Source organism: Lolium rigidum, chromosome 6 (assembly GCF_022539505.1).
Source record: "Lolium rigidum isolate FL_2022 chromosome 6, APGP_CSIRO_Lrig_0.1, whole genome shotgun sequence".
Classification (NCBI taxonomy): Eukaryota; Viridiplantae; Streptophyta; class Magnoliopsida; order Poales; family Poaceae; genus Lolium; species Lolium rigidum.
Window position 1 is genome coordinate 101835810 of NC_061513.1, and position 13973 is coordinate 101849782.

At 45.8% G+C, this 13973-nt stretch overlaps 1 protein-coding gene across 1 annotated transcript; it reads right to left on the minus strand.

The window, feature by feature from the left end:
* Positions 1-12154: 12154 nt before the first annotated feature.
* On the minus strand, positions 12155-13728 carry LOC124665214 (protein CANDIDATE G-PROTEIN COUPLED RECEPTOR 7-like). The gene has a single exon (XM_047202631.1). It carries the CDS (start codon positions 13711-13713, stop codon positions 12373-12375), a length of 1341 nt encoding a protein of 446 aa, XP_047058587.1. The 5' UTR covers positions 13714-13728; the 3' UTR covers positions 12155-12372.
* Positions 13729-13973: the final 245 nt, after the last annotated feature.

Below are 13973 nucleotides of genomic sequence, written 5' to 3' on the forward strand. Positions count from 1 at the left end.
GTCGGGTTAGGCCCATGGGCGACGAAAAATACCCCTTAGCGGACGATTTTGAGACGTTGTCTATCAGAACTTTTCTTGTAGTGAAGGTTGATGGCGGCGGGATGTAGTGCGGCGCAACACCAGAGATTCCGGCGCCAACGTGGAACCTGCACAACACAACCAAAGTACTTTGCCCCAACGAAACAGTGAGGTTGTCAATCTCACCGGCTTGTCGTAACAAAGGATTAACCGTATTGTGTGGAAGATGATTGTTTGCGAGAGAAAATAGTAAAACAAGTATTGCAGCAGATTTGTATTTCAGTATTAAAAGAATGGACCGGGGTCCACAGCTCACTAGAGGTGTCTCTCCCATAAGATAAAAGCATGTTGGGTGAACAAATTACGATCGGGCAATTGACAAATAGAGAGGGCATAACAATGCACATACATGACATGATAAGTATAGTGAGATTTAATTGGGCATTACGACAAAGTACATAGACCGCCATCCAACCGCATCTATGCCTAAAAAGTCCACCTTCAGAGTTATCATCCGAACCCCTCCAAGCATTAAGTTGCTAACAACAGACAATTGCATTAAGTATGGTGCGTAATGTAATCAACAACTACATCCTCGGACATAGCGCCAATGTTTTATCCCTAGTGGCAACAAGACAACACAACCTTAGGGGTTTCGTCACTCCCCAGTGTGTCAATGCAGGCATGAACCCACTATCGAGCATAAATACTCCCTCTTGGAGTTAAAAGTAAAAACTTGGCCAGAGCCTCTACTAGAAACGGAGAGCATGCAAGATCATAAACAACACATATGTAATAACTTGATAATTAACATGACATGGTATTCTCTATCCATCGGATCCCGACAAACACAACATATAGAATTACGGATAGATGATCTTGATCATGTTAGGCAGCTCACAAGATCCAACAATGAAGCACAATGAGGAGAAGACAACCATCTAGCTACTGCTATGGACCCATAGTCCAGGGGTGAACTACTCACTCATCACTCCGGAGGCGACCATGGCGGTGTAGAGTCCTCCGGGAGATGAATCCCCTCTCCGGCAGGGTGCCGGAGGAGATCTCCTGAATCCCCCGAGATGGGATCGGCGGCGGCGGCGTCTCGCAAGGTTTTCCGTATCGTGGTTTTTCGCATCGGGGGTTTCGCGACGGAGGCTTTAAGTAGGCGGAAGGGCAGAGTCGGGGGCCGCACGAGGGGGCCACACCATAGGCGGCGCGGGCCCCCGCGGGCCGCGCCGCCTTGTGGTGTCGCCACCTCGTGGCCCCACTTTGTGTGTTCTTCGGTCTTCCGGAAGCTCCGTGGAAAAATAGGCCCCCGGGTCTTTGTTTCGTCCAATTCCGAGAATATTTCGTTACTAGGATTTCGAAACCAAAAACAGCAGTAAAACGAGAACCGGCACTTCGGCATCTTGTTAATAGGTTAGTTCCGGAAAATGCACGAATATGACATAAAGTGTGCATAAAACATGTAGGTATCATCAATAATATGGCATAGAACATAAGAAATTATCGATACGTCGGAGACGTATCAAGCATCCCCAAGCTTAGTTCTGCTCGTCCCGAGCAGGTAAAACGATAACAAAGATAATTTCTGAAGTGATATGCCATCATAACTTTGATCATACTATTTGTAAACATATGTAGTGGATGCAGTGATCAAAACAATGGTAATGACATGAGTAAACAAGTGAATCATATAGCAAAGACTTTTCATGAATAGTACTTCAAGACAAGTATTAATAAGTCTTGCATAAGAGTTAACTCATAAAGCAATAAATCAAAGTAAAGGCATTGAAACAACACAAAGGAAGATTAAGTTTCAGCGGTTGCTTTCAACTTGTAACATGTATATCTCATGGATAATTGTCAACATAGAGTAATATAACAAGTACAATATGCAAGTATGTAGGAATCAATGCACAGTTCACACAAGTGTTTGCTTCTTGAGGTAGAGAGAGATAGGTGAACTGACTCGACATAAAAGTAAAGAGGATGGTCCTTCAAAGAGGAAAGCATCGATTGCTATATTTTTGCTAGAGCTTTTATTTTGAAAACATGAAACAATTTTGTCAACGGTAGTAATAAAGCATATGAGTTATGTACATTATATCTTACAAGTTGCAAGTCTCATGCATAGTATACTAATAGTGCCCGCACCTTGTCCTAATTAACTTGGACTACCGGATCTTTGCAATGCACATGTTTTGACCAAGTGTCACAATGGGGTACCTCCATGCCGCCCGTACAAAGGTCTAAGGAGAAAGCTCGCATTTTGGATTTCTCGCTTTTGATTATTCTCAACTTAGACATCCATACCGGGACAACATGGACAACAGATAATGGACTCCTCTTTAATGCATAAGCATGTGGCAACAATTATTATTCTCATATGAGATTGAGGATATATGTCCAAACTGAAACTTCCACCATGAATCATGGCTTTAGTTAGCGGCCCAAAGTTCTTCTCTAACAATATGCATGCTCCAACCATGAAGGTGGTAGATCTCTCTTACTTCGGACAAGACGGACATGCATAGCAACTCACATGATATCCAACAAAGAATAGTTGATGGCGTCCCCGGAAACATGGTTATCGCTCAACAAGCAACTTAATAAGAGATAAAGTGCATAAGTACATATTCAATACCACAATAGTTTTTAAGCTATTTGTCCCATGAGCTATATATTGCAAAGGTGAATGATGGAGTTTTAAAGGTAGCACTCAAGCAATTTACTTTGGAATGGCGGATAAATACCATGTAGTAGGTAGGTATGGTGGACACAAATGGCATAGTGGTTGGCTCAAGTATTTTGGATGCATGAGAAGTATTCCCTCTCGATACAAGGTTTAGGCTAGCAAGGCTATTTGAAACAAACACAAGGATGAACGGTACAGCAAAACTCACATAAAAGACATATTGTAAACATTATAAGACTCCATACCGTCTTCCTTGTTGTTCAAAACTCAATACTAGATGTTATCTAGACTCTAGAGAAACCAAATATGCAAACCAAATTAGCAAGCTCTAAGTGTTTCTTCATTAATGGGTGCAAAGTATATGATGCAAGAGCTTAAACATGAGCACAACAATTGCCAAGTATCAAATTATCCAAGACATTTTAGAGTTACTACATGTATCATTTTCCAATTCCAACCATATAACAATTTAACGAAGATGAAACTTCGCCTTGAATACTATGAGTAGAGCCTAGGGACATATTTGTCCATATGCTACAGCGGAGCGTGTCTCTCTCCCATAAAGTGAATGCTAGGATCCATTTTATTCAAACAAAACAAAAAACAAAAACAAACCGACGCTCCAAGCAAAGTACATAAGATGTGACGGAATAAAAATATAGTTTCGGGGAGGAACCCGATAATGTTGTCGATGAAGAAGGGGATGCCTTGGGCATCCCCAAGCTTAGACGCTTGAGTCTTCTTAATATATGCAGGGGTGAACCACCGGGGCATCCCCAAGCTTAGAGCTTTCACTCTCCTTGATCATATTGCATCATACTCCTCTCTTGATCCTTGAAAACTTCCTCCACACCAAACTCGAAACAACTCATTAGAGGGTTAGTGCATAATAAAAATTCACATGTTCAGAGGTGACACAATCATTCTTAACACTTCTGGACATTGCATAAAGCTACTGGACATTAGTGGATCAAAGAAATTCATCCAACATAGCAAAAGAGGCAATGCGAAATAAAAGACAGAATCTGTCAAAACAGAACAGTCCGTAAAGATGGATTTTATTAGACCACCAGACTTGCTCAAACGAAAATGCTCAAATTGAATGAATGTTGCGTACATATCAGAGGATCATGCTCGTAAATTGGCGTAATTTTCTGAGCTACCTAAAGGGAGATAGACCCAGATTCGTGACAGCAAAGAAATCTGGAACTGCGCAGTAATCCAAATCTAGTACTTACTTTTCTATCAAAGACTTTACTTGGCACAACAAAACATAAAACTAAGATAAGGAGAGGTTGCTACAGTAGTAAACAACTTCCAAGACACAAATATAAAACAAAAATACTGTAGTAAAAACATGGGTTGTCTCCCATAAGCGCTTTTCTTTAACGCCTTTCAGCCTAGGCGCGTAAAGTGTATATCAAGTATTATCGAAGGGTGGTGCACCTACAGCGGGGTTTGGAGTTTTCTCAACCATGCATAGTATATTGGATAGATAAGTTTCAGCGTCTCCCTTTTCATTAGTCTTGGGCTTGCTACTCTCATCAAACAAATTTTCGAGAACAAGCCAAGCATAGTTATGTTCTAGTGCATCATTCATAGCTAGGAGTTTACATGGTATTGGTGCTTTGATCTCCCCACCATCATTAGCGTTATTTGTGTACCTTATCCTATCCATATCCATTTTTTCAAGGAGACTAACAAAATTAGTATGAGAACCAAGCATATTAAATTTAGCAAAGACCTTTCTAGCCTCTCTTGCTAGACCACCAAATTCTCTAAGAAGGGTTTCTAAAACAAAATCTTTCTTTTCCCCCTCTTCCAAATCACCAAGTGTAAGAAACATTTGTTGGATTATAGGATTGAGATTAACAAATTTAGTTTCCAACAAGCGAACTAAAGCAGCAGCAGCAGCAATTTCATAAGTAGGAGCAAGTTCTACCAAGTGTCTATCTTCAAAATCTTCAACGGTACTAACATGGGTGAAAAATTCTTCTATATTGTTCCTCCCAATTATAGACCCTTGTCCTACCGGTATGTTCTTTGTGGTAAAATTAAAAGGAAACATGATGAAATAAGTAAAGTAAATGCAAGTAACTAATTTTTTTGTGTTTTTGATATAGCAAACAAGACAAGTAAATAAAGTAAAACTAGCAACTAATTTTTTTGTGTTTTGATATAATGCAGCAAACAAAGTAGTAAATAAAATAAAGCAAGACAAAAACAAAGTAAAGAGATTGAGAAGTGGAGACTCCCCTTGCAGCGTGTCTTGATCTCCCCGGCAACGGCGCCGTAAAAAGAGCTTGATGGCGTGTATTTCACACGTTCGTTGGGCAACCCCAAGAGGAAGGTATGATGCGCACAGCAGCAAGTTTTCCCTCGAGAAAGAAACCAAGGTTTATCGAACCGAGGAGGAGCCAAGAAGCACGTTGAAGGTTGATGGCGGCGGGATGTAGTGCGGCGCAACACCGGAGATTCCGGCGCCAACGTGGAACCTGCACAACACAACCAAAGTACTTTGCCCCAACGAAACAAGTGAGGTTGTCAATCTCACCGGCTTGCTCGTAACAAAGGATTAACCGTATTGTGTGGAAGATGATTGTTTGCGAGAGAAAATAGTAAAACAAGTATTGCAACAGATTTGTATTTCAGTATTAAAAGAATGGACCGGGGTCCACAGTTCACTAGAGGTGTCTCTCCCATAAGATAAAAGCATGTTGGGTGAACAAATTACAGTCGGGCAATTGACAAATAGAGAGGGCATAACAATGCACATACATGACATGATAAGTATAGTGAGATTTAATTGGGCATTACGACAAAGTACATAGACCGCCATCCAATCGCATCTATGCCTAAAAAGTCCACCTTCGAGTTATCATCCGAACCCCTCCGGTATTAAGTTGCTAACAACAGACAATTGCATTAAGTATGGTGCGTAATGTAATCAACAACTACATCCTCGGACATAGCGCCAATGTTTTATCCCTAGTGGCAACAAGCACAACACAACCTTAGGGGTTTCTGTCACTCCCCAGTGTCAATGCGGGCATGAACCCACTATCGAGCATAAATACTCCCTCTTGGAGTTAAAAGTAAAAACTTGGCCAGAGCCTCTACTAGAAACGGAGAGCATGCAAGATCATAAACAACACATATGTAATAACTTGATAATTAACATGACATGGTATTCTCTATCCATCGGATCCCGACAAACACAACATATAGAATTACGGATAGATGATCTTGATCATGTTAGGCAGCTCACAAGATCCAACAATGAAGCACAATGAGGAGAAGACAACCATCTAGCTACTGCTATGGACCCATAGTCCGGGGGTGAACTACTCACTCATCACTCCGGAGGCGACCATGGCGGTGTAGAGTCCTCCGGGAGATGAATCCCCTCTCCGGCAGGGTGCCGGAGGAGATCTCCGGAATCCCCCGAGATGGGATCGGCGGCGGCGGTGTCTCGGTAAGGTTTTCCGTATCGTGGTTTTTCGCATCGTGGGTTTCGCGACGGAGGCTTTAAGTAGGCGGAAGGGCGAGTCGGGGGCCGGACGAGGGGGCCACACCATAGGGCGGCGCGGGCCCCCCGGGCCGCGCCGCCTTGTGGTGTCGCCACCTCGTGGCCCCACTTCGTGTGTTCTTCGGTCTTCCGGAAGCTCCGTGGAAAAATAGGCCCCTGGGTCTTTGTTTCGTCCAATTCCGAGAATATTTCGTTACTAGGATTTCGAAACCAAAAACAGCAGAAAACGGAACTTGCACTTCGGCATCTTGTTAATAGGTTAGTTCCAGAAAATGCACGAATATGACATAAAGTGTGCATAAAACATGTATGTATCATCAATAATATGGCATAGAACATAAGAAATTATCGATACGTCGGAGACGTATCAGCCACCTCCAAAGGTAAATACATACCCACTTGTGGCGTACATATCAGCTACATCTGAGATCCAATTCGAATCACTATATCCTTCAAGCACAGCTGGGTGCCCTGAATAGTGCATCCCATAACTCATTGTACCACATAGGTAGCGCATGACCCTATCAAGTGCATGCCAATGATCAGTACCCGGGTTTGACATGAACCTACTCAACTTGCTAACGAGCAAAAGAGATGTCGGGTCTAGTCGCGCTCGCTAAGTACATGAGTGAGCCAACGATCCGAGAATATCTCAATTGATCTATGGCAATCCTCCGGTTCTTGCGTAGTGTCACACTCGGGATCATAAGGTGTTGAAGAAGGCTTGCTATCAATATAGCCGAACCGGCTCAAGATCTTCTCAACATAATGGGATTGCGTTAGAGTAATCCCACTCTCGTTCTTAATCAGCTTGATGTTCGGAATCACATCAGCTTCTCCCGGATCTTTCATATCAAAGCTCTTTGACAAGAAAGACTTGACCTCGTGTATTACTTTCATGTTTGTACCAAAGATCGAATATCATCCACATACAAACATAGTATAACACCTTCGCCCCCACCATGGCGATAGTAAACGCACTTGTCGGCCTCATTGACAACAAAGCCTACGAAGTTAAAGTTCCGTCAAACTTCTCATGCCATTGCTTAGGTGCTTGTTTTAGGCCATATAAAGATTTCAGCAACTTGCACACCTTTCTTTCTTCACCTTGTACTACAAACCCATCGAGCTGATCCATATAGATTTCCTCTTCCAACTCTCCATTAAGGAAAGCTGTCTTTACGTCCATTTGATGAACGATAAGACCATAGGAGGCAACCATGGATAGTAGTACTCGAATGGTGGTAAGTCTAGCGACGAGTGAATAGGTGTCGAAGTAATCTTCGCCTTCTCTCCGTGTGTAGCCCTTCGCTACAAGCCGTGCCTTGTACTTTTCAATGGTACCATCAGGTCTTAGCTTCTTCTTGAACACCCATTTGCAGCCCTACCGGCTTGCATCCATGGGGTCGTTCCGACAACTCCCAAGTTCCATTAGAAAGAATCGAGTCCATCTCATTATGGACAGACTTCTTTCCAGATCATCCGCATCCGGAGATGCATATGCCTCTGCAATGGACGTGGGAGTGTCATCCACAAGGTACACAATGAAATCATCACCAAAGGATTTTTCAATCCTTCGTCTCTTGCTCCGTTTAGGAGCTTCATTGTCATCCTTCTCAGTGACATTCTCATGTGATTGTTCAAAACACTCATTAGATGTACTTGGACTCGGGAATTATCTCAGGTAGAAATTCTAGCAATGCTATGCATATCTTTCATAGGAAACATATTCTCAAAAAATGTTGCATCACGAGATTCCATAATAGTATCAACATGCATATCAGGTACCTCGGATTGAACTACTAAAAATCTATATCCTACACTCCGCGGAGCATAACCTAGAAAGATACAATCCACTTGTCTTTGGTCCAAGTTTGCGCTTCTTAGTGATTGGAATATTGACTTTCGCCAAACATCCCCATGTGCGCAAATACGAAAGTGATGGTTTTCTCCCAGCCCACTCCTCGTAAGGGGTTTTATCTTTATTCTTGTTAGGAACTCTATTCAGGACATGACATGAAGTCGACAAAGCCTCCCCCCACCATGCCTTTGATAAACCAGCGAGTGGCTAACATGGAATTCACCAAGTCGGTCGGCGTGCGGTTTTCCTCTCGGCAACCCCGTTTGATTGGGGTGAATAGGGAGGCGTCCTCTCATGAATAATGCCATGTTCCTCACAGAATTCATCAAAGATTTTAGGAAAGTATTCGCCACCACGATCCGACCTAAGACGCTTGATCTTTCTCTCTAGTTGATTTTCAGCTTCGGCCTTATAAATTTTAAAGTAGTCTAAAGCTTCATCTTTAGTTCGCAACAAATAAACATAGCAAAATCTAGTCGCATCATCAATCAATGTCATGAAATATCTCTTTCCACCTTTTGTCAACACACCATTCATCTCGCATAGATCAGAATGTATGAGTTCTAGAGGTGCCAAGTTTCTCTCCTCGGCCGCCTTGTGAGGCTTCCGAGGTTTCTTTGATTGCACACAACTATGGCACTTAGGACCTTTGGCAATGGTGAAATTCGGAATTAAACTTAAACTGGATAGCCGAGACATTAAACCAAAATTAATGTGACATAAACGAGAATGCCAAACACTGGTATCATCACTAACATTGCCACAAATATGGTTCACGGACTTATTACTCGAAATCGAAAGCGAAAAGCGGAACAAGCCTCCGCACTCATAGCCTTTACCAATAAATTGTCCAAACTTGGAAACAACTACTTTATTCGACTCTAAAACAACCTTAAACCCATCTCCGCATAGAAGGGAGCCGCTAACGAGATTCTTGTTCATAGTAGGGACATGCTGCACGTTCCTCGGTCGCACGATCTTCCCGAAGTGAACTTCGGATCTACCGTGCCAACACCACGAACGAAGCATGTGACCCATTCCCCATCAAGACGGAAGAATCCCGGCGACCCGGTAAGAAGTGAACATGGATATGTCAGCACACACATGAACATTAGCACTCGTATCAATCCACCAACATGGAGATTGAAATACCGAAAGAACGAGTAAAGAGATTACCGTACCCATCGAGCATTGCTAGCGGTCACCGTGTTGACTTGCCTCGCCATTTCCTTGCGGTCCGCCCTCTCCGGACAGTCCTTAGAAAAGTGGCCGATCTCTCCACACGTAAAGCGACTCGGATCTGCTTTGTTTATCATCTTCTTCTTCTTGAAGGTTGTAGTCTTCATAGGCTTATTGAAGGAGGGCTTATTATTCCCTTTGTTCTTGCTCGTAGGGTTTCTTCTGCACCATGTTGGCGCTAGACCGACCCTCTCCTTTCTCGGTATTGTCCTTAGCCCGAGCTTTCTCCTCAACATCAAGAGACGCTATCCAATTTTCAACTGATATCTCTTGTCTCTTGTGTTTGAGAGTTGTGGCAAAGTTCCTCCATGAAGGGGGCAACTTAGCGATGATGCATCCAGCCACAAACTTGTCAGGTAAGGCACACTTAAGGAGTTCAAACTCTTTCGCAATGCACTGTATCTCATGAGCTTGTTCGACTACAGAACGGTTGTTAACCATCCCGATGTCATGGAAGCTCTCCATGATGTACAGTTCATCTGCTCGCATCGGTTGCACCGAACTTAGCATTCGAGTGCATCCCGTAGCTCTTTACCATCCGTTAAGTGCATGTACACATCACACGGACGATCAACAAGAATACTTAGAACGCATCCGACGAAGAGAGTATTGTTTTCCTTGAACTTGTTCTCGATCTTGGTCGGATATAGTTCCTTCGGGTAAACCATCGGTAACTTCGAACACTTTCGGATGAGTAAGCCGTAGCATGGCCTTATACCGCCACCTCTTAAAGTGCACACCGGTAAACTTATCCGGCCTCGATGCATCGGAAAAACCAGCCATTGTTAACTCGGAAATTGCCTACAATTAGGTTTTTGGATTGTTGGATAATTAGGCACAATTTCCATGATTAATTCCAGAATATAAAACATGATGGCAAGCAACTACTAACATGTGAAACTCAAACATACTAGATGCATTAATCAACATGAGTAGCGAGCGACGCAAACGGTAAAGCAACCATCGCTAAACAGATCGAGATATGTCGCACGTACCGATCCGGTGGTGGTGGCGGTGGAGGTGTAGCAGGACGATGTCGCAGCGAGTAACGTTGTTGATGACAACGTTGTTGACGACGGGGACGACGGGTCGAAGTAGACGGCGTTGAAGACGACGGTAGGCGGCACCGCCCGACTTGGACGGAAGGCGACCCGTGATGAAGAGCTTGAGCGATCGCGCGAGCGCTTCCCAAAAACCTAACTCGCCCTCTCCCGTACAGGATCGCAAGGACGAGCGGTTCCGGAGACCTGCTCTCCCGTTCGCCGATGCACGTCGGCTCGCGGGATGGAGTAGGCTACGATGGCGGCTCAAGCAGAGAGAGGTGGAAACCCAACTAACTGCGACGCGTCCGTCTAGGACTCTGTTCGTTTTCCTGAGCTGCAAAAAGTAAGAAAAGTCTCGGCTCGAGGCTCAATCCACTCACCACGAGCGCGGCGCGCGTCGTGACGTGTCGTGTCGAGTCGAGACGAGACGAGCGAGCGAGGAGGAGGAGGAGCGCGCGTGTAGTACTCCTATTCTCACTCACTTACTAGTGGTGGAACAACCCACCTTATAAGGTGGTCTAACTTCCTCCCAACTTTCCATGTGGGACCACTTGTTGCCACTCCCTAGTGAGCTGCCACCAACTTGGGCTCAAACTCACAAGGCTGCCACTATGTGGGCTTTGAGATTTATAGGAAAAACTGAAATCTAATTTGGGCCACGAAAGTGGGCCCAATATTTCAACAGAAAGACGGTAGGGGCAAAAGAAAAGTATTGTGGCATTTGGCTGGGTTGTGAGGGCCTGCCCAACATGCCGTAGCCGGTAGGAGTACATGATCAGAAAATCGAGACAAACCGCTACAGCTAGAAGTAATAATTCTCAAACAAAACAAAGGAGGTAAAAATAAGCCATGCGACCTAACAAAAGAAAGAGATGACTAGATCGATTGGTCTGAATAGAATTTTGCTTGTACAACCTTCCTTGTGATAGTGACAAAAAAACCACTAGTACATCATATTCAGCCTTCAGGACATGCAGAAGCAGTGACAGAAGAACCTTGAACATGGGAGTGTAATGTTTTTCCAACCTCAGATTCCTTCTACAGACCCGCTTGGACTAATAACCTCGGTACATCACCAATTCACAAGAAAAGATAAGGCAAAACAGCGATGAAGATTATAGCAAGACATAAAAATCACGACAGATAGCAATTTTGCCGGCCCTGAATCAAGACTGGAGTACCTTAGTAGTCTGTCTGCTCCACATTGGTCAGCTCAAATAACAGTTCAGACTGAAGTGTCCAAAGCATCAAGAGCTCACTTTCAGAAAGACCAGCTAACAAACGATTGTAGACCCACAGCTTCCACATTACCGCAGCATCGGGATACTAATTAAGATACATAGTAAGCCTACGACTTGTGCTCTGATTATGCAATGTATTTTGTGATAATCAGACAAAAGTGTGAACAAACATATTTCAGAGAACGAAACACCAACAAGATTAGCTCACTCCATTTTTTGCTGCCGACAATATGCTACTGCGGGCCTTACCATCGATTCCAGGCATACAGCCATGGTGTCTTGGTAAGCAGTCAGCCATACAAATAGATACTAGTGATGCAGAAACGAACAAAAATCCCTAGTAATCCTCATCAAGTCTCTTCACCAAAGCTCTGTAATAGACCTTGCTTTCAAATTATGAGGCATCAACAAGATGTTAATCGATGTTCTGACTATACAAATGAAATTGTTTGCCCATACAGGAAATAGAACAACTGAGCGCAGACGAAGCAAAGCTAATGAAAACAGTGACTGATCTCTCCCTGGTATGCAACACAAGCAATCCAATTATCCCTGATCTCAGCTGCAACACTTGAAGCTAAAAGAAAGGAGTACAAAAGAAGTGAAGATTTACCATAATACATTAGACAAATATAAGCTAAATTTTGCATCTGTATAGTATGATCAACATCACAAGGAGTAGAAATTGAACAGGTAGGGGTGCATTCCCCATCAACATGTATCGTCAGCACACAAACAGTCTAGAGCTCGAACTCCTCCTCACGGAGTGCCATTTCTGCAGCCTCCTCCTCATCATCATCGAGAGCAAAGTACTGGTTCCTCTCAGCCGGCTTGAACATGTAGAACATGAAGATGTAGAACGCCATGGTGGCCACCTCCTCCGCGGCGACGCTGACCCATCTGTACTTGTAGTTTGTGATAGTCTTGAGCGCATACACGATGATCCTCGTGAAGTAGAGGTACCCAATCACGACGACATAGAACTGGCGGAAGAGCGTGAGCTTGGCGAGGGTGCGGGCAGCCTTGCCGTCCGTCTTGGACGACTCCCGCAGCGAGCGCATCGACCACACGACCGGGAAGAGCACCGCGCAGCAGCAGGCCACATCAACAAAGAGGAAGATCTGGTTCCATGTAACCCACTCTTGCAGGAACGGCCCTGTCTCACCAACCACGGCTGCGGCGATGTTGGCCGCAACCTGCAGCGGGATCACCACCATGAGCACCTTCTTCTCCTTGTCCTGCAGGAAGGGCTTGAGGAAGGACCAGCCGGTGCCGATGAGCGCGATGACGGCGAAGAGGATGACGCCCTTGACGAGCTGGAAGAGGTAGAACATGACGTCCCAGCCGTGCGACGAGCCGGCGACGCGGATGTAGTGCTGGTCCTCGGCGGCGGAGATGCAGTAGAGCATGCGGGCGAGGAGGAGGCAGGACATGAGGTGGTGGATGCGGTGCGCGGAGAGGCGGTTGTGGTAGAGGGTGAGGTAGAGCCAGGCGGCGAGGAAGATGACGTAGCCGAGCGCGAAGAAGGCGTAGATCGAGGGGACGGGGGCCTCGCCGACGGAGAGGTAGTCCTTGGTGCCGTCGAGGTTGGTGTTGTACATGTCGGTGCGTACCTCCATGGTGACGGCGGTCTCGGGCGCGCAGTTGGTGAAGAAGAGGCTGTACTCGTCGGGGTGGGAGATGGGGAAGGTGCGGTTGTAGTTGCCGTCGGCGTCGAGGTCGGCGAAGGTGAAGAGCGGGATGACGTAGGGGCTGGAGAGGACGCAGGCGGTGTTGGGGTCCGGGTTGGGGTTCAGATCCGTGGGCGGCTGCTGCTGGTAGATGGCCTCGAAGAGCGCCTCGTCGGAGAGGAGGAAGAAGCCGAGCTGCGTGGGGTCCGGCTTGGCGAGCTTGGAGGCGGCCTTGGCGCCGGTGAGCGCGATGGAGACCGATCCGCGCGGCGAGAAGCCGAACTTCTCGAAGAGGATGGACTGGCGGGAGTCGTCCTTGAAGAGCTCCTGCTTGATCTCCGCCGCCGCCGGGCGGAGGAGGACCCCGGCGAGCGCGAGGAGGAGGAGGAGGCGCGCGGCGGCGGGCGCCATGGCGGCGAGATCTGGGAGAGGGGAGGCGGAGTGGTGGAGGTGGGGGGAATTGGCCAGACGCGTGCGACGGGGATGGTGACTTTCCCTTGGGCTTATGGAGACGGGATAGAGGTGGAACGGGTCGTTGGATTCGCGTCGAGATTGGTGAGGCCGCGGTGTGGGTTGACTTTGACCGGCACGCTTAGCTAGGAAGCAAACACGGTGGCCGGCCTGAACGGACCAGTGAAATTGGGCGGACACGTATATGCAGCTGCGACGAA

What these genes read in the sequence shown, in the direction of transcription:
- LOC124665214 (XM_047202631.1), bottom strand. Translation starts at nt 13,713, where the DNA reads ATGGCGCCCGCCGCCGCGCGCCTCCTCCTCCTCCTCGCGCTCGCCGGG.